Genomic DNA, 21,333 nt, shown 5'->3' with positions numbered 1-21,333 from the left:
ATGCTAACCTGGCTTCCTTTTCCTCTTCAATTGTTTAATAAATATATATTGAGTACTTATTATGTGTCAGACACTCAGTGCTAATAATATAATAATGATAAAAACATGGTTTCTGTCTTCAAGTAGCTTTGAGTCTAGAGGAAAATGGAGCCAAGTGAATAGACATTAAAGCCAAACTGATAAGTCTATAAGATGCCATTGGAGGACAGAGAAAGAAGCACCTAATCCAGACAGAGGAGGCTTTCCAGAAGAAATGACTCTACCGGAGACCTAAAGGAGAGACAGGAATAGACTGGTGAACAGAGGCAGAACATGTTCTAGGCAGAGGACATGGCATGATCAAATACCCAGAGATAAAAAGAGAATGGCAGGCCCAGAGAGCTACTAGTAGGACTGGAGCAAAAAGCCCAAGGAACCAGGAGGTGGGATTTGGGCTAATAGGTAAGCTGAGGTCAGATCATGAAGGTAAAGAGCTTTTTAAATCCATATTAAGAGATTTGGACTTTATTTTGAGGACAAAAGAAATGTTTGTTTGGTGAACTCCCATGATTCATGTTTTAGAAGAATCATTCCAGATACAGTGAATCAAATGGACATTTAGAATATTATACAAAATATGTTTGATTTTTCTTATAGTCAGTACCTGGAAGATTTTATTGTTATTCTTGATGAATAACTTAAGAATGAACCCTGTACATTTGAATCCAAGTGAACTCTCTCATTCTTAAATAAAATGGACATATATTTATAGAAAAAAAGTGTTTTTGCTTGCTAAGCAGGGGCTGTACATATACATATACATATAGATACCATATATGGATGCATTGTATGTGGGGAGTGGTGGGTATGTGTTTGTGTGCGGGCATGTGTGTTTAGTCTTTTGGCTATTAATACCCACTTTAGTGTTCTACTATTAGTTTGTGTAAAACATATATTCTAAAAGTTTATAAGGCACTTATATTAATATATGAGATTAAAAGGCCTTATAATGAGTGTTGGATAATTCATTAATTTATTGACTTATTAATGTTACAGTGCCTCCAACATTATCAACACCACCAAACAAATCTGTACCTATTCTCACAAACCATTTATGCTTGTTGATTTTTGTTTATTTAAAATAAAGGTTCTTGCTGTGGCAAACTCCCCACAGGGCCTAGAAGTCCATAGGAATCAAAATCGACTAGGCTTACCTCTAACTTTAAGTCACAGTCTTTGTTTTCAGTTAGCTCTTCCTTTTACTGTGGCACTGGGGAAGTGATGTAGACTTCAGTAGAGTAACCATAGGATGAATATGTGAGTTGTGTGTTAGTTCCCAGATGCCGTCCCTCCCAAGTAGATCCCAAGAGGGTTCTCAACTGGGACTCTTGTGGTTATGGGAGACTACAAAGAATCTCAACTGACCAACTTTGCCCTAAATCTGATATCCATGACAGAATGTGCTAATGGAGATCAGAGATGAGGAAGGTTTGTCTAACCTCTAGAGAGATCTTTCTTTAGATACCTACCTGGCATCTTCAAGTCTATACATTCTTTTCTTCCCCCCTCCCCATTTGTTGTCCAACACCCAATGCTCTGTCCAGCATCCAATGCTGGTCAGTAATCAGATCTGCCTGCTTTCTACTACTAGAAGGAGATTAAAAATCATTGATTCAAATCATATATTTATTAAATCAATAAACATTTATTGATAATCAACTCTGTTGTAGGAGCTGGAGATATAGCAGTGCTCTAGGGTTTATTGTTACTGTTATTATTGTTCTGTGGAATACAACCATCATACACTTCATTGAACTTGTATCATTCATGAAGTAGTAGCTCAAGAAATGATGAAGAGCCATGGAGGGTAATTGTTGCTGGCCACTGTTTTTACAATTGTGTTGTGAATTTACAATAAGTTGCATCTATTCTCACAACACGAACTCAGCAATTATGAATGGATTTGATTGGAAGCAGTTTAGTGTATTCTTATGTTTGAAGTCAGTCTTTAGTCCTGTTGTAGAGATTGAAGAAAATGTTGTATGGGGGTAAAGGAACAGTAGATTTTCAGTTATCCACTTTGTGGATATGTTTCTATGAATTAAAGTTCTGCCTCTGTAACCATACTTCCTGAAACTGGATTTCTGATCTTTTATTTCTGTGTGTCTAGTGTGACTCTATGAGGACATTTAAAATACTGCTTAGTTTTATTTATTTCTGCCAGCACACTGGAATTGTAAAACAGGAAGATAATTAGGATAAAATTATCAACTTTCTTAGAATAAATTCAACTATGAAAGATTTATAGAATGATGAGGGAAATGGCAAAAAAACAAAAACAAGAAAAAAAAAACGAATTAAAAAAGCACTGGTAAATTAGAATAGTAGATGTCCTTCCAGTGAAGGAGGATTCATTTTTCTCTTTCTGAAAGTTAGTTAAATTTCAGAGCCACATAAAAGAGTAAGTTTGGAACTCTGGAGAGTGGCAAGTTCCATCTTCTTCTCTTCTTGAAAAAACAATATATGAATTTTATTCTTTATTTAAGTATGGAGCAGACTATATCTAGTAAAAAAAAAAAATTGGCCAATACCTTACTAAAATAAAACCAGTCAATAACCCAACAACAAAGAACACTTTAAGGCAAAGCTCAAAACTGTTTAAAAAATGTTTTCTGCAATTTTCTATATTCTAGACATTGTGACAAGCACTTTAAATTTGTTTCATTAAGGAAGGAAGGTAAGGGATATTAAAAGTAGTTACATTTTAACCTGGCACAGTGGCTCATGCCTGTAATCCCAGCACTTTGGGAGGCCAAGACGGGAGGGTCACTTGAGCTCAGGAGTTTGAGAGCAGTCTGGCCAACATGGTGAAACCCTGTCTCTACTAAAAATACAAAAATTAGCCAGGCATGGTGGCGCACGCCTGTAGTCCCACCTACTCGGGAAGCTGAGGTGGGAAAATTGCTTCAACCTGAGAGGCAGAGGTTGCAATGAGCCGAGATCACGCCATCGCACTCCAATCTGGGCAACAGAGCAAGACTCCGTCTCAAAAAAAAAAAAAAAAAAAAAGTAGTTACATTTTATATATGGAAAAACTGAATTTAAGAAGAGGTTGTGAATACTTCTATGTAACAAACCTGCACATCCTGCACATGTACCCCAGAACTAAAAATTAAAATTAAAATTAAATTTTTTAAAAAGAGGTTAAGTGAATACTTAAGGATATAAATCTGGGCATAATTAAATAAAACAAAACCAGTTTTTAACTGATTTCTATTTTAATAATAATTATTATTTCTTCCCTGCCTTTCTTCCTTAACTATTTATTGATTTCTTACTATGTATAAGACTCTGTGCATTCAAAGATGAATAACACATGTTAGAAATGACCTTCATAATTTTTTTGGTCATCATATAGTTCTAAGAGGTAGGCAGAGCAAGTGCTGTTATCCTCAATTTACAGGTATTATGATTGTATTCATCTTATAGATGAGAGGATTGAGGTTGAGAGAGGTGATGTCACACAGGTGATAGGAGTAGTAACTCTTAATAATATCAACACAATAGGAAACATTGATTGAGAACTTACCATGTGCTAGATGGTGTGGTAAGCACTTACCTAAATGATACTTACCTTCTCCATGGGGATGCATTGGTCCTTCTAGAGTGTTCACAACATAGCACTTTGTGGATTCCTCCACTGGCACTTATAATGAGCCAAATTGTATCAGGCCAAAGTATGTGCTATATTTTGAACTACATGAGGGTTAGTTCCAGATTATATTCATCTGTGTATCTCCCACAGCACCTAGTTCATATTGCTGTAAAAAAGTCTGATTTGTTGAATTGAATTAAATAATGCACATAATCCCTGCTTTAGATGTGGAAGAGGGAGATATAATTTCAGTTTGATGAACTGGGAATTAATCATTGAGATTAATTATTTGATTCATACTTTCAGCATGTAGAAAATGGGAGCTCTCTTAAGAACTATTAATATAGTATAAATAAAAATATTGAAAGATTTTTGTATATTTTTTCCCCTTGCCTATGAGAAACAAACCTTTGTTGTACTTCACAGTTGCTTGTCATTACTTGCTCTTCTCAGTCCACTGCTGTTCTCTGGGATGCATTCGGAATCATAGAATCCCAACATGGTAGGGCTGAAAGGAATCTGAAAAAGTCTAGTCCATGTAGACTAACATGTAAATTGATGGGCCTCTTACTAGAATGCCACAGCCCCCACAGCTCTGAGGACTCAGGATCTCCACATATCTAAGTTGTGAATGTTAAATTTCATGTTCAGTTGGTGGTGAAACATAGTTTTTAAAAAAGAAAGATCTAAGAAGGCATTTGGAACTAGGCTTCAGTTAACTTAATTATGGATAAGGAACAAAGCAAAATGTCTTGCTTCAAATTAGAAAAAAAAAGGAGAGGTGTTCTTTGCTATATATATATATTTTTTTTTCTTTTTTTTTTTTTTGAGACCAAGTCTCACTCTGTTGCCCAGGTTGGAGTGCAGTGGCACGATTTTTGGCTCACCGCAACTTCTGCCTCCAAGGTTCAAGCGATTCTCATGCCTCAGCCTCCCCAGTAGCTGGGATTACAGGCACATGCCACCATGCCCCACTAATTTTTGTATTTTTAGTAGAGACAAGGTTTTGCCATGTTGCCCAGGTTAGTCTTGAACTCCTAGGCTCAACCGAACCACCTGCCTCATCTTCTCAAAGTGCTAGAATTACAGGTGTAAGCCACTGTGCCCGGCCTACTTCATAACATGTTAAATGGAGGTGTATTTAAGTGGAGTGCATGGCTAGGCAGCTCTCACCCAGCTACATGTACTATACAATTACATGTGATATTTCTGAAATAAGGGCAGTAAAACCAACAGGCAACACCCCTAACTCCATATCTTCCTGAGACTTTATTATGTACATATGTTAGAAAACTATGTGGGAAGATGATGTGGAAGGCAGCAATGGAACTAAAAACATTAGTATTACTAAGCAATATTTTCAGAGATAAAACTCATTCATCTACTCTGAGAAACTTCAGAGAACTTTCTTTTCTTACAATTGCCTCTGCACGGTGAAATACTATATACTGTTTTTGGTTTTTTGTTTTTGTTTTTTTTTTCAGGGAGGGATATTTTTTCACATTAAAAAATACAGTTTGAATAAAAAATAGTTACCCCCTGAGGGATAAAAGACTACAAATAGGGTGCGGTTTATATTGCTCGGGTGATGCACCAAAATCTCACACATCACCACTAAAGAACTTATTCATGTAACCAATCACCACCTGTTCCCCAATAACCTATGGAAATAAAAAAATTAAATAAAATAAAAAATAGTTATTACCCCCCGAGTGACAATCACTCAACTGTCTCACCAGTTAAGATGGCATTTATTCACTAGTTGAGATGGTTGGCCGGACTGATATGGTGGGACAGGATGGGAGAGAGCTTCCTCTGAAGCATTAAGTGTTTTTGAGTATGGTGTTTTCTTTTCTAAACCAGGACCTGGCTAGAGATTCCTGAAGATTTAAGAAAAGGCAGCCATACTTTAGTCTCTGAGATGTATCCATTAAGCAATATATTCATGTAATATATATATTGTAATTATATATATAATGTAATATATATGTCATATATATATATTTTTCAATATATTCATGTAACATTACTGATTGAGCATCTGTTATTCTTGAGCAAGACAGTATCCCTGGTCTTAAGGTGCTATGACCACCAGAATGGGGACTAAATGTATTTGCAAGACTGTCATATTCCCTGCTTGTCCAAAGGCAGGTGGCTGACACTTGAGTTTGGAGTGTAATTTTTACCTGGACCCTCAAGTTTCTTTTTTTTTTTTTTAATCTATCATATAAATGCTTTTCTTTAATCTCATATAAGCACTGCAGTGCAATAACCATGATAAATGTAATAGAAAATCATGTTGCAAATTTCAACTATTAATTTAAATAGGTTTTATGGGATAGTTTTGGAATTTAACCATCGTTTTATAATACTATTTCTATAAAAGAATAAGTTCTGAGTAATGAACAATCAAAAGATTAAAGAAAATACAACCTGCTTTTGAATTGGGAATCTCACTATTATGCTTTTAAAAATTGCATAAAGTATAACTTTTGTTTGGCTGACTGATTCCTAGTTCAGTTATGAAGCACAAAAGTTACACAATTCCATTTAGGTAATTTTTGTTGAGATTGGCAGTTAATATTGATTTCTTATTTTGTGCAGTATAATTTAGTATTAGCAATAACTTTCATCTTGAAACTTTCCTCCTCAATATACTTCATTTTTAAAATAATAACATCATAAGAATGAACATTCATTGAGCACTCATCCATGTACTAGACTTCTATCTTACATTTATTACCTCCTTTAAGCCTCTCAACACCCCTATGGCGTGGCTTATCATTTCCTTTTTATAGATGAAGGAAATAAAGCTTAGCAACATCAAGCTACTGGCTCATGGTCACATAACTAATTAGTGCTAGAGCCAGAATTTGAAACTTGGGCTTTTAATTATTGGGGTTAACTAAAACTACATAATCAGAGAAAGAAATTATAAGAAGGCATAGAGAGACATTCTAAAATGTCATCATTCATTCATTCATTCAACAAATGTGCATACTCTGTGCAGATCACTATGCTAGGTGCTACGGGTACCCTGGTGAGACAACCATTTTCTGTGTGATTTATACTCTCGTGGTACTTACAAACTAGTGGAAAAAGCAGATTGATCAGATAGTCACAATAGTATTTATAAATTGAGATAAATGCTTAAAGAGAAAGCAGGGCTTACAATAAAAGATTCTGACTTACATGTGAATCTGGAATCTTGAAAAAGTGAAACTTAAGCTGAAATCTGAGTGATAAGGAAGAGTCAACTAGTTAAGGGGTATAGGCTGGAAGCTTTCCAGGCAGAGCAAACAGCATGTGCCAAGGCCCTGAGGTAGGAGAGAACATGGTATTTTCAGAAAGTAAAAGGAGGACACTGTGGCTGAGTGTGGCCAGTGAGGGGACAATAGCATAAGAAAGGCCTCTTTGGGTCTGGCCTGGAAAGGGTTTTGGTTGTGTTTTAAAAATAGTTGTCTATGATATTGTTTATTTCTGTTTTCAGTCATATACTTGGGAGATCTTCAAATATTAAAGCAATATATCTTTGTGTCTTTTTTTATATCTATGTGTCATTTTTTGCTTTTATTATTTTTAATTGACACATAACAACTGTACATATTTATAGGGTACAGTATAATATTTCGATACATGTACACAATGCAATGATCAAATCAGGGAAATTAACATACACATCACTTGAAACATTTATCGTGTCTTCATGTTGGGAACATTCAGAATCCACTCTTCTAGCTATTTGAAAATGTAGAATAAATTGCTTTTAATTATAGTCATCTGACCCTGCTACAGAAAGCAGAACTTATTCCTCCTATCTAGCCGTAATTGTGTATCCATTTATTAGCCTCTCGCTATCCCCACCCCCTACCTTTCCCAACCTCTAGTAACTGCTATTCTGCTTTCTGCTTCTCTGAGTTCAACTTTTTTAGCTTCCACATATGAGTGAGAACATGTGGTAGTCGTCTTTCTGTGCCTTGCTTATTTCACTTAACATAATGTCCTTGAAGCTCATAGATGTTGTCACAAATGACAGGATTTCCTTCTTTTTGAAGGCAAAATAGTATTCCATTGTGGATATATACTGCATTTTCTTTATCCGTTCACCTGTTGGTGGACACCAAGATTGAGTCCATATCTTGGCTATCATGAATAATGCTGTAATAAACATGGGAGTTCAGGTATCTCTTTGACGTGCTGATTTCCTTTTCTTTGGATGTATACTCAGTAGTGGGATTGGTAGTTCAATTTTTAGGTTTTTTGAGGAAAGGTTTGGATTTTGAACTTAACAGCAACAGGATGCTTCTAAAGGACTTTAAATAAAGAACTAACATATTTGCAATTTGTAAAGGTTACTCTGGTGGCAGTGTGGAAAACAAATTGGAGGTGGGGGCATACCAGTTTAAAGTAATATCTAATGGCCAGAATATAGACTTTGGGGACAGCTTTCATCCAGGGCCGGTGTCATCTTTTGGTCCAAGCTACTCTTATGTAAGACAGCGACAATAGTACAGTCCCCAGAAGAAAAATTTAAGGATTAAATGAAAAAGTAATTGTAGTAATCAACCATCATCATTTATAGATGAGGATTCTGAGGCTTAGGAAAGTTAAATAAGGCTTTTCATCTGTTTATCTAGATGTTATGGAATGAGAGTGAGCAGAGTAGGAGATAAAGGCAGGGTGAAGGTCTGAAGGGAGAGAACATTCCAAAAACAAAACAAACAAATGAGCAGTAAAACCAGATGTAAGATCCTGGAGAAGCCAGATCTTGGGAAAACCTGGCTGAAAGGATCACAGGGTCCAACTGCCACATGGGATCCAGCTTCAGTTGGCTCACTGCAGTTCTTCCTCCAGAAAAAATGGAGATCTGGGGATGCAACAACCCTTCACTTTTCAGTTTTCTTTTTTCATTTCCTGAGGGGGCTAGGTCAGATCAGGCTGTTATTTAGCCAGTAGGCATGATAGGATGGTTCCTGGGGCTCTTCTACCTCAAACAAAGCATCAGTGAAAATCTTTCCATTTGTTGTATGAAATCGGAAACTGCAATCGTAATGAGACAAAAGCCTTAATTACAGAATTAAAGATTTAACAAATTAAAAATAGTTAATTGTAATGCTGTTTTTTTTTTAGTGCGAGGGAGTTTTAAATCAAATCAGCCTATCCAGAATTATGAATAGTAAGAAATATGTGCACTTAATAGCTCACATACACCAGTGGGGGTAGGACTTGGGGAGAAAAACATGCAGAGGGAGGAGATGAGGCTATCTCTAATGATAAAGTTTGGACATTCATTAATTTTCTCCTTCAAAAGGATGGGGCCAAACAGAAACTGGTCTCGAACTGTTACATATTTGCAAATTCAGTAGTTTACCTTCCTTCGATTCATCAACATATATTTAACACACTGGCTTATTATAATTAATCATTCTACTTAAAAATATTCATTGAGCATCTACCATGAGTTAGCCACTGTGGTAGTTACTGGAATGATAGCAAAAAGCAAAACACATTCGTGGAGATTTTACTTTTACATTATTTTGATCCCAGAAATTGTATTACTTAAGGCTTTGTTTATGAAATTCTTATTAAATGAATAATATATTATTTTAAAGTTGAAAATTAAGGCAAGAATGGATACTTTTGGCTTGATCTTGACATTTCTATTAAGGCTGTATGCTCCAGATTAGTGAAAAATCTTCAGGTGTTTAAGAAGAAGATACTACATAAAGCAATGTGGTAATCGATTAATATCCCTTTGTGTATGTCAAATCAGAAGTAATAGAGACCAATACATTTGACCTTTATAGTGCCCTGTACTGAAATTTCATTTAAATAGCAGCTGATGTTATAACTCATGTTGCATTTACTGAAACCACTGCCATTGTCTGTTTCAGGGCCGACTTGATTCTCTTACAGAAGTGGATGACTCAGGACAATTAACTATCAAATGTTCTCAAAATTACTTGTCTCTGGATTGTGGCATTACTGCATTCGAACTGTCTGACTACAGTCCAAGTGAGGATTTGCTCAGTGGGCTAGGTGACATGACCTCTAGCCAAGTCAAAACCAAACCCTTTGACTCTTGGAGCTACAGTGAGATGGAAAAGGAGTTTCCTGAGCTTATCCGAAGTGTTGGGTTACTTACGGTAGCTGCTGACTCTATCTCTACCAATGGCAGTGAAGCACTTACTGAGGAGGTATCTCAAGTATCTCTCTCAGTAGACGACAAAGGTGGATGTGAGGAAGACAATGCTTCTGCAGTCGAAGAGCAACCAGGCTTAACACCGGGAGTGTCATCATCTTCAGGAGAAGCTCTGACAAATGCTGTTCAACCGTCCTCTGAGACTGTGAAGCAAGAATCCAGTTCCTCCTCCCATCTTGGTGCAAAGAATCAGCAGCCTGTTCCTTGTGAAAATGCAACCCCCAAGCGAACCATCAGAGATTGCTTTAATTATAATGAGGACTCTCCCACGCAGCCCACAATGCCAAAAAGAGGACTTTTTCTTAAAGAGGAAACTTTTAAGAATGATCTGAAAGGCAATGATGGAAAGAAGCAAATGGTTGATCTAAAGCCTGAGATGAGCAGAAGCACCCCTTCGCTAGTAGATCCTCCTGACAGATCCAAACTTTGCCTGGTGTTGCAGTCTTCCTACCCTAACAGCCCTTCTGCTGCCAGCCAGTCTTATGAGTGTTTGCACAAGGTGGGGGATGGGAATCTTGAAAACACAGTCAAATTTCACATTAAAGAAATGTCTTCCAGCCTGGGAAGGCTTAACGACTGCTATAAAGAGAAATCTCGACTTAAAAAGCCACACAAGACCTCAGAAGAGGTGCCTCCGTGCCGAACACCTAAACGGGGGACTGGTTCAGGCAAACAAGCTAAAAATACAGGGAGCTCAGCAGTGCCAAATGGAGAGCTTTCTTGTACTTCCAAGGCCATAGAGGGGCCACAAACAAATTCTGCTTCCACATCCTCCCTTGAGCCTTGTAATCAGAGAAATTGGAATGCCAAATTGCTATTGCAGTCAGAAACATCCAGTTCACCACCTTTTACTCAGAGCAGTGAATCCTCTGTTGGCTCAGACAACATCATGTCTCCGGTGCCACTTCTTTCAAAACACAAAAGCAAAAAAGGTCATGCCTCCTCTCCAAGTCACGTCACCAGGAATGGTCAGGTTGTGGAGGCCTGGTATGGCTCTGATGAATACCTAGCACTGCCCTCTCACCTTAAGCAGACAGAAGTATTGGCTTTGAAGTTGGAAAACCTAACAAAGCTTCTGCCTCAGAAACCCAGAGGAGAAACCATCCAGAATATTGATGACTGGGAACTGTCTGAAATGAATTCAGATTCTGAGATCTATCCAACCTATCATGTCAAAAAGAAGCATACAAGGCTAGGCAGGGTGTCTCCAAGCTCATCTAGTGACATAGCCTCTTCACTAGGGGAGAGCATTGAATCTGGGCCCATGAGTGACATTCTTTCTGATGAGGAGTCCAGTGTGCCTCTCTCTGGCATGAAAAAGTATGCTGATGAGAAGTCAGAAAGAGCTTCATCTTCTGAGAAAAATGAGAGCCATTCTGCCACTAAATCAGCTTTAATTCAGAAACTGATGCAAGATATTCGGCACCAAGACAACTATGAAGCCATATGGGAAAAAATAGAGGTAAAGTGATTTTCTTAATATGAATGATTTCTCACTTGAGTTTTGGAAGTAATGCTGGGAGAAGGTCACACTCTCTACACTCTATTATAAAATGTATGGCTATTTTTGATAAATCTGATTCCCCAAAGAAAGAAAAGAAAAAGCACAATGATCACTGCATGTGACAAAGAGTATGAATCACTAGGAACTGCCCTTGTCAATGCATTAGCGTGATGTGCTCCTGAGTGATATAGAATTCTCTGTTGATATTGTTCAAGTCTATCATGACTACTGATGAATGCTGAAATCCCTTGGATCTAATACAAAATTAAATAGAACAATATGCACACACAAGTAGCTCAGGAATATATGCATAGACTATTCCAGTTACCCCAGAGTGATTTTATTCATTTCTTCTGACTCTAGAATACGTTCCACATCTCCAATGTTAACTTCTTGTAAAAATAGACCAGATATTTCTAATTCATTAGGGATCATTTTTTTCTTTACTCTTCCTCCTCTTTGAGAACCCTGGCTAATAACCATATTAGTTACACCATGTACCACCCATGGACTCTGGGATGTGAAGTTGACATTTTGGCTAAATCTGTACTTTTGAACAAATTACTAGATATGACAAAATGTTTGAGGACAGACTTATCAAAATTCTCAGGACTGACAGCTTGGGCAACGTAGGGAGACCCCATTTCTATATTAGCCAGGAGTGGTAGCACACACCTGTAGTCCTAGCTACTCAGGAGGCTGAGGCAGGAGGATTGCTTGAGGCGAGGAGGTTGAGTCTGCAGTGAGTTGTGCTCATGCCACTGCACTCCAACCTGGGCAACAGAGTGAGACCCTATCTCAAAAAAAAAAAAAAAAATCTCAGGACTGAGCACCATAGTGTAGGTAATAATTTGACCTTTTAAGAGGCATCTGGGCAAAGAGATTCACTGTGATTACTGTGGTAATGGCCCTTTCCTCAGGAGGCCATTGGAAGTAGATCCAATTGACTTGATAATTATTAATGGTTTCTTGTTTGATGACATATAAATGGCCACCCTGGCTACATATAATTTGTATATGACTTTATGGTATGCAAAGCTCTCCCACATGCCTTTTTATTTATTTATTTATTTTTTCTCTGAGCAGTTTCGCTCTTGTCGCCCAGGCTGGAGTGGAATGGCACCATCTCAGCTCACTGCAACCTCCACCTCCCAGGTTCAAGAGATTATCCTGCCTCAGCCTCTCATGTAGCTGGGATTATAGGTGCCCACCACCACGCCCAGCTAATTTTTGTATTTTTAGTAGAGACGGGGTTTCGCCATGTTGACCAGCCTAGTCTCGAACTCCTGACCTTAGATGATCCGCCCGCCTTGGCATCCCAAAGTGCTGGGATTACAGGCATGAGCCACTGTGCGTGGCCCATACTTTTTTTTTTTTACTTGATCTTCACAGCTGTCCTGTGAAGGAGGCAGGCCATGCCAGATTATTCTCCCTTACAGAGATGGAAACAGGCTCCATGAGCTTAAGTGATTTTTCCCAAGCTAAAATAGATAGATAGATAGATAGATAGATAGATAGATAGATAGATAGATCGATCGATCGATAGATAGAAGGTAGATAGAGACAGACAGACAGACACAGACAGACAGAGACTGACAGACAGGCAGAGACAGAGACAAACCAGACAGATCTTTTGTGTGGGAAGCTGAGACGCAAACCCGTGTCTTCAGATTCTTAGTCCAGTTTTCTTCTATAGTATCATGTTGCCTCCCTGAAAGGGGTTGTAGTTTCTCCTTCACCAGGAAACTATAAGGTAGGGGAGAAGAAAGGTCAGGACCCATTCAGATTGGATAGAGAATATTGATGTAACTGCTATGGGCACTCCTCCTAGTTGTTTTTTTTTTTTTTTTTTCCCACATCCATTCATTGTTGAACACTACTCTGAGACCAGCGTTGTGCTAGACACTGGGTAAAGGTATAGTGCATATGGATAGAATAACCTGGAGGAAGAAAATGCAGGTTTATAAACAAAGAGGAAAAAGTTAACAAATATATAGCAGTAATAACATATTAATCATCATTAACATGTATCAAGTATTCGTGTATCTAATCCTCACAAGAACCCTAATATTAACCTTATTTTATGACTGAGGAGACAGGCTGAGAGAGACCATGCAGTCTGCTCCAGAGCCCATACTATTAACTACATGCCCTCATTCCTCTCCGTGAAGAAGTTATCAGTAAGTACTGAATATAAAAACTGGTATTGTAGAGAAGTAATAATATCAGTGGCGCTAGAATTTGCCTAGGCAGTTCTTATGAAGTACTAAACCTTAAGTGGAGCTTTGAAGGATGTGCAGGATTCAGACAGATAAAGGAGAAGGAAGGTGGCGTTTCAGGTAGGAGGAGCATAAACTAAAACACAGAGGTAGAAATGGGAATGAGCATAGATGGGGTACAAAGAGAACTGTCCTGATTGGAAGGTTTGTCATCAGAGATCAGTGAAAGTTTCCATACCTATAGTAGGTATGGAAAGTCCCTGAAGGCCACACCAAGGCAATTAGAATTTGTTCACCAGGCATCCACAGCAACTTCCCTGAAAGGGACTGACAGTAATAACTAATACTTTTTAAGCTCTTATTTTGTGTTTGGCTCTGTACTAAGTATTTTACATGCCTTACTCTACTTACGTCCTAGAAGGGAGGATTTTTCAGATGAAGAAACTAAGGCAGAATGTGATTCGGAAACTTGCTCAAGTCCTCACAGCTAGTAAGTACAAAGCCAGGATTTGACCCCATAGCCAGCATTCTGAAAGCATTGTAGGCCCTGGTCTCTAGTAGTCTTTCCAGAAAGGTTAATTGGCAATAACAGAAAGATGGTCCTGGCAGCCATGGCGGTGACCAGGACAGAGATGTTGGCCTGTGGCAGCCAACCGGAGGAACTGCTGTGATGCGGGTCAGGCAAGAGGAAGGGAGGGGAGTGTTGAGAAAGTGAATGAGTCCAGAAAACTGGTTCTAGACCTTTCTAGAAAGAATTCAGGAGCCATTTAGTGATCAAAGCCTGGTGTGGCCCACAGCTTGGCATGTTCCATTCTGAGCCTTGTTTCATCTTTTGTAAAAAGAGATGTTTTAACCAGATGATGACTATGATACCAACTTCCAGTCTGATTCTACAGTTCTACAAAAATGCAGCCAGGTTTTCAGCATCTGGAGACTGGTGTGTCTTTAATAGAAGGAAACATTTGGATGAGTAGCTGGTTTGAAGTAGAGATGGTGCAGGTAACTTTTTAAAAACTGTGCATAGATAGTATATGATGAAACTTTTAAGAAGAAATGGTTTATAGGCAGTTGAAAATCCCATACTGGAGTTGAGATATGAGGGAAGGACTAAAAGAAGATCAAGTTCCTTCCTCAGGCCAGCCTCCCTTACTACATCAGATGAGGGCAGCTGCCAACTTCCAGATCAACTGACCTTGGCTGTCACTCTCTAGCTTTGCTCTCCTCCTTATAGTGACCCAGAGAACCTATTCTGCTTGCAAATATAATGACAGGATATTACTTAACATCTTCTTTATACAAGGCATCTACTAGGCATTTTACCTATAATAACTCTCCCATAAAGTTCTTATAACAACCCTCTAAGGTTTTTAATCCTAAATTACCACTTCTCTCCTGCGCCATTCTGGTCCTAGCCCCCATCACCTCCTTCCTGGATTACTGCAGTAGCCTCCTAACTGGTCTCTCTGCTTCTATTCTCCCACTACAGTCTATTTCCAACAGAGTACCCTGAGTGATCCTTTTTTTTTTTTTTTTTTTTTCTTTTTTTTTTTTTTTTGAGTGATCCTTTTAAAAGATAAATCAGATTATGTCATCCCTCTGCTCAAAACTTCACAATAGAGGGTTGCCATTGTATTCAGAGGTCCTACATGGACTGTGACCCTGATTTCCTCTCTGACATCCTTCCCAACTACTTTTCCCCATGCTCGCTACACTCCCTTTCCTAGAACATACTTGGCATGCTTCTTGCCTTTAGGACCACTGTCAGCTGCTTTTGTCTACATCCTCTCCAACAGATGCCCTCATTTATAATTCCTTCACCTGTTCCAAGTCTCTGCTAAAATATTACCTTCTCAGAGAAGACTACCCTGACCATCTTAGAAAAGATGTAACCCAGCTGGGCACCATGGCTCATGCCTATAATCCCAGCACTTTGGGAGGCTGAGGTGGGCAGATCACTTGAGGTCAGGAGTTTGAGACTAGCCTGGCCAACATGGTGAAACCCCATGTCTACTAAAAATTCAAAAATTAGCCAGGTGTGATGGTGTGCACCTGTAATCCCAGCTATTCGGGAGGCTGAGGCAGGATAATCACTTGAACCCAGGAGGTGGAGGTTGCAGTGAGCTGACAGTGTGCCACAGCATGCCTGTCTGGGTGACGGAGTAAGACTCAGTCTCAGAAAAAGAACAAAACGAAACAAACAACAACAACAAAAAAAACAGGTGTAACCTGACCTTTTCTTTCTTTTACAGATCTCACCGCATTCTGTAATTTTTTTTTTTTTTGAGATGGAGTCACGCTCTGTCGCCAGGGCTAGAGTGCAGTGGCGCAATCTCAGCTCACTGCAAGCTCTGCCTCCCGGGTTCACGCCATTCTGCTGCCTCAGCCTCCTGAGGTAGCTGGGGCTACAGGTGCCCGCCACCATGCACAGCTAATTTTTTGTATTTTTTTTTAGTAGAGACGGAGTTTTACCGTGTGAGCTAGGATGGTCTTGATCTCCTGACCTTGTGATCCGCCTGCTTCAGCCTCCCAAAGTGCTGGGATTACAGGTGTGAGCCACCATGCCTAGCCTACATTCTGTAATTTTATATAATTTTCTAATGTAGTATATTTATTATTTTTGGTCTGTTTCCCTCTGTTAGAATGGGAACTCTGTGAGGGCAGGAATATTTATCTGTTTAGTTTGTTAATGAATCTCATGTACCTAGAGCAATGCCTGGTGTACAGTAAGTGCTCAGTAAAAACTATTGAGTGAATGAATCCCCATTTTAGAGCAGAGGAAACTGAATTTAGAAAGTTGAACGAACAATTTTTCCTATGCAGCACAGCTAATAAGTCACAGAGCCAGGCTTCAGGCCACCATCTGCTTTACCCCTCGCACAACATAAAGACTTGAGAATAGATGAATTCCTTCAAAGAAGGAGGCTAGATGGAGAAAAGCAGAGGTACTGATGACTGAGATTCAAGTTGTAGCCCAGTTATGAGACAGGATCAAGGAAGAGATCCAGTTGTGGGGATCAGAAGGGACAGGAAGGATTATTGGGTATTAAATACATGGAGAGAGAGAAAGAGATACTAAATAAAATGGACATGAGCTTTGTTATTTGCAAAAGATAGATCAAGAAGAATAAAGACTAAGGGGATAAAACCCAACAACCTTTAGATTTGTCTGAAATAATGAAGACCTTAGGAAAAAGACAGACTTAATGAAGGAATGAAAGTCATAGGTGATTAAGAAGTGAAAAACAATCATTCCTAACATTTCCAGGAATTGGATTGAAAACACAATATGAGGCAAAGGGCAGTAGTTGAAAGTAAAGTCAAAAGTTTCTTTTTAAAAAAGTTGAAGCTTATTTGAAGGCAGAAGTGGCAAGAGAGATTAAAGTAGCTGGGAAGAGTATGTAAATATGGACGCACTGAGAAAGAAGAGAGGGTATGTGGAACTCATTGGGAGAATTACAGCCTGATATCAAGAACGATAAAATACTGAAAAATATATCCTGCTTCTAATCCCATTTCTGTCAAATGGAGAGTAGAGTCCATTAACTCGTCATGCCAAAGTGCTCCACTCTGTCTTCTCTGAGTCACACAGAATAGAAGGCAGGAGGCACATAGAAGCCCAGTAGCCGCAAGAGAGTGTGGGGCTCTGATAGAATCTCCGGTAGGTTCCTGTCCGTCTCCACCTCTCACATTTGTATCTTTCTTATAATAGGCTAATTTTGTAAAACAAAAGATTCTTTTTTCTTTCTTTCCTTTTCTTTTTTTTTTTTTTTGAGATGCAGTCTTGCTTTGTCACCTAGGTTGGAATGCAGTGGCACGATCTCGGCTCACTGCAAACTCCGCCTCCTGGGTCTCCTGGGTTCAAGCCATTCTACTGCCTCAGCCTCCCCAGTAGCTGGGATTACAGGCACCTGCTACCACGCCCAGCTAATTTTTGTATTTTTTTAGTAGAGACGGGATTTCACCATGTTGGCCAGACTGGTCTCGAACTCCTGACCTTGTGATCCACTCGCCTTGGCTTCCCAAAGTGCTAGGATTACAGGCGTGAGCCACTGCACCCGGCCAAGATTTATTCTTTGGGAAAATTGATTTTTGGATAATATATTCGCATGGTTTTAAATCATAGACATTTAAAAATAGTAAATCTCCCTCTCATCCTTATCACTCCATCTTGAATTCTCACTTCACCATATGTGATCACTATTGTTTTTAGTACTTATATATTTTTAAGAAGGCCTTTATATATATAAGCCAATGAAAACAAAATTTAAGGCAATATTTTTAAAACTGGGGAATCAGTTGCAACCATTCCCTCTCCACAAATAAAAACTCCTAGTAAACTCTGAGTTCCCAATGGATGGTCTGTTCCCAGTCTTTTTCTAAGGGTTGAGGGGATTTTGCTTACCTCTGGCTGATTTACCCAGAACCCATTGTGTGAATAAATTACTAGAGCATCTTAGGTCTGAGTGCTCAACACCTATGGGAACTTCTCAAGGCCTACAATTCAAAGTGAGAAGCTAAGTCAAGTAATGGAAACAGACACATTTGTTCTGATACATTCAAGAAATAGAATAAAAGAGATAAAAGTGAAGAATATATCTGGAACAGGTGAAATCAAACAGAATAGTGAAAAATTAACTTAGCATGATACCTGGACATATGTGGTATAAGTTAATAGGGACTGGCAAACTATGGCCTGTGAGCCAAATGTGGTCTAGTACCTGCTTTTAAAAATAATGTTTTATTGGAACTCAGCCATGGTGTTTGTCTGTGGCTGTTTTTGTGTTACAGTGGTAGAGTTGAATAATTGTGACAGAGACCATATGGCCTAAAAAGATTAAAGATTTACTCTCTTGCCTTTTACAGAACAAATTTGCTGACCCCTGCTCTTGAGTAAGGAAGAAGAGAGGGAGATAATTTCTGACCAGCATATACTGTGTGCCAGGATCTGAAGCAGATTCTTTCATTTAATTTATATAATAAGCATGTGGAAGAGCTGTTATTGGTCTTATTTTACAGATGAGGACTCCAGGCTTAAATGCAAATGACTTGATCAGGGTCATAATGCGGCGAAGTGTGAGAGCTGGTATTCCAGCTGGGATGCCAAGCTAACTTAGTTTTCTCCATGAGATATAATCAAATGCCAGGGAATTTAGACAGTAATCACATATGAAAATAAAATCTATTTATGAAGCCCACAAATCACTACTAGATTAGTAAATAAACAGTGTGACTTCTTCCTCATAACCTGAAGAGAAATGAACTGGTTGGTAAGTAGCCACTTGTATAAGGTGGGTAATTATTGATGCTGGGTTAATAGCTGTATAATTCCTAGGGGAGCTGGCAGAAAGCAGCACAGGGTATGCCATCTCAGTGAAGCATTTCAGGAGATCTGTCCTTTGGGATATAGGGCATGGTCCACCTCTCACATTTTGGGCTTTCTGCTGGTATTAAATTCTCAAAACTTGTCCTGGAAGATAGAACTTTGTCAAGTTGGACTCAGTGATATGGAATTGATGGATGCATGACATAACTGAGCCTGTTTGTTCACAAGAGATATACATGTCTTTAAATGCCAAATTAGGGCATCTTGATTATAGTTCAATGACTTAGCTGTTGTATATTGTCCTAGAGACATCTATAACCTAATTTAACAAACTTCTTTGGTGCCACTTAAGGATGTCCTTGCACATAAGTTATTTTGGACTCATGGCAGCAAATATTTAGCTGAGTTCTTCCTCTTTGTAACTAGACTGTAAAATTGCAATCAAGTGTGCTCCCAATTTTGTGGTAGCAGCACAAATGTGGCTACCATTGCTCTTGCTAGAGATGGAGCTGGGAAGTAGTGGTTAGTACCTGTGTAATATGAAGGTAGAGAAGTTTTTCCCTGCGATTAACTTGGCACTCATTTTTACATTTCTTTTCCAAAAGGTAGAATGGGTCCAGAGGGATCCATCCTAGCGTCCATACTGATGATAGCAGCCATTAAAAAGTATCATGTCCTTCTGAGTTTTCTTTATTGTGGTAAAAATATATATAACAAAATGTGCTATCTTAACCATTTTTTAAGTGTACAGTTTAGTAGTGTTAAGAATATTTACATGGTTGTAAAACAGATCTCCAGAACTTTTTCATCTTGCAAACCTGAAACTCCATACCCATGAAATAACAACTCCCCTTTCCCTCTCCCTACTGTCCTCTGGTAACCACCATTCTACTTTCTATCTCCATAATTTTGGCTATTCTAAGTACCTCATCCAAGTGGAATCATATAGTATTTGTCCTTTTGTTACTGGCTTGTTTCAGTTAGCATGTCCTCAAGGTTCATCCATGTTGTAGCATGTGACAGGATTTCTTTCCTTTTTAGGGCTAATATTCCATTATATATCTATTCAACATTTTGTTTATCCATTCATCTGTCAGTGGACAATCTGGGTGGCTTCCACCCCTTGGCTATTGTGAATAATACCGCTATGAACATGGGTGTACAATTACCTCTTCAAGATCCTACTTTCAGTTATTTTGGGTATATACCCAAAAACTGGATTGCTGGATCATATTTTTTTTTAGGATCATATATATTTTTTGAGGAATCTGCATGCTGTTTTTCAAAGTAGTTGCATCATTTTACAGTCCCACCAACAGAGTACAGACTTCCAGTTTCCCCACATCCTTGCCAATACTTGTTACTTTCTAGGTTTTTAAAAACAAGAATAGTAGCCATCTTAAGGGGTGTGAGGTGATATATCATTGTGATTTTGATTTCCACTTCTCTGAATAATGATGTTCAGCATCTTTCCATATGCTTGTTGGCTATTTGTATATCATCTTTGGAGAAATGTCAAGTCCATTACCCATATTTTAATAGCGTTGAGTTTTGTTGTTCAGTTGTAGGAGTTTGTTATATATTCTTTTTTTTTGTTTTCTTAATTGAGACAGGGTCTTGCTCTGTTGCCTAGCCTGGAGTGTGGTGGCATGATCACAACTCACTGCGGCCTTGACCTCCCAGGCTCAATTGACCCATCTGCCTGAGCCTCCTGAGTGCTGGGACTACAGGCATGCGCCATCACACCTGGATAATTTTTGCATTTTTTGTAGAGACAGGGTTTTACTCCGTTTCCCAGGCTGGTCTCAAACTCCTGGGCTCAAGCAGTCCACCTCCCTCAACCTCCCAAAGTGCTGGGATTACCAGCACGAGCCCCCACACCTAGCCCATTCTGACTATTAACACCTTATTATATGTATGATTTGCAAATTATTTTCTCCCATTCTGTAGCCTTTTTACTCTATTGGTGGTGTCCTTTGATGCATCAAATTTTTAAGTTTGATGTAGTTTATCTATTTTTGCTTTTGTTGCCTGTGCTTTTGGTGCCATAACCGAGAAACCATGGCCAAGCCCAATATCATGAAGTTTTTCCTCAATGTTTTCTTCTAGGAGTTTTTTTCATTTTGGGTCTTATGTTTAGGTCTTTGAGTTCTCTCTCTCTCTCTTTTTTTTTAAAATTTCAATGTAGTTACCACCCATATTTTAAGGGTCTCACTCCGGGCTTTCTTTTAGGATAGGACACAGCTACAAGGTTAAGGCCAAGTCATCTTCTGGAATTTGTCTTGAAAAAAAAAATACTTTGAGAGTCTTTGTTGTTGTTGTTGTTGTTGGTTTGTTTTTGTTTTTTGAGACAGGGTCTCACTCTGTCATCCAGGCTAGAGTGTGGTGGCGTGATGATAATTCACGTCAAGTCTCGACTTCCAGGAACTCCGTTGATCTTCCCATCTCAGC

The 21,333-nt window shown here is 38.8% G+C and overlaps 1 protein-coding gene across 7 annotated transcripts in view; it reads left to right on the top strand.

The window, feature by feature from the left end:
• The window catches only part of AKAP6 (A-kinase anchoring protein 6), a 643,647-nt gene that overhangs the window by 328,698 nt on the left and 293,616 nt on the right, over positions 1-21,333 (top strand). For all 7 annotated transcript variants that reach the window (XM_021941105.2, XM_021941106.2, XM_021941109.2 and 4 more), the window contains one exon: positions 9,529-11,298. In XM_021941105.2, the coding sequence (XP_021796797.2) occupies positions 9,529-11,298 (1,770 nt within the window). The remainder of the gene's footprint in view (positions 1-9,528; positions 11,299-21,333) is intronic.

The sequence above is a fragment of the Papio anubis genome, chromosome 7 (assembly GCF_008728515.1).
Source record: "Papio anubis isolate 15944 chromosome 7, Panubis1.0, whole genome shotgun sequence".
Taxonomy (NCBI): domain Eukaryota; kingdom Metazoa; phylum Chordata; class Mammalia; order Primates; family Cercopithecidae; genus Papio; species Papio anubis.
This window is presented reverse-complemented; position numbering and strand designations above follow the sequence as displayed.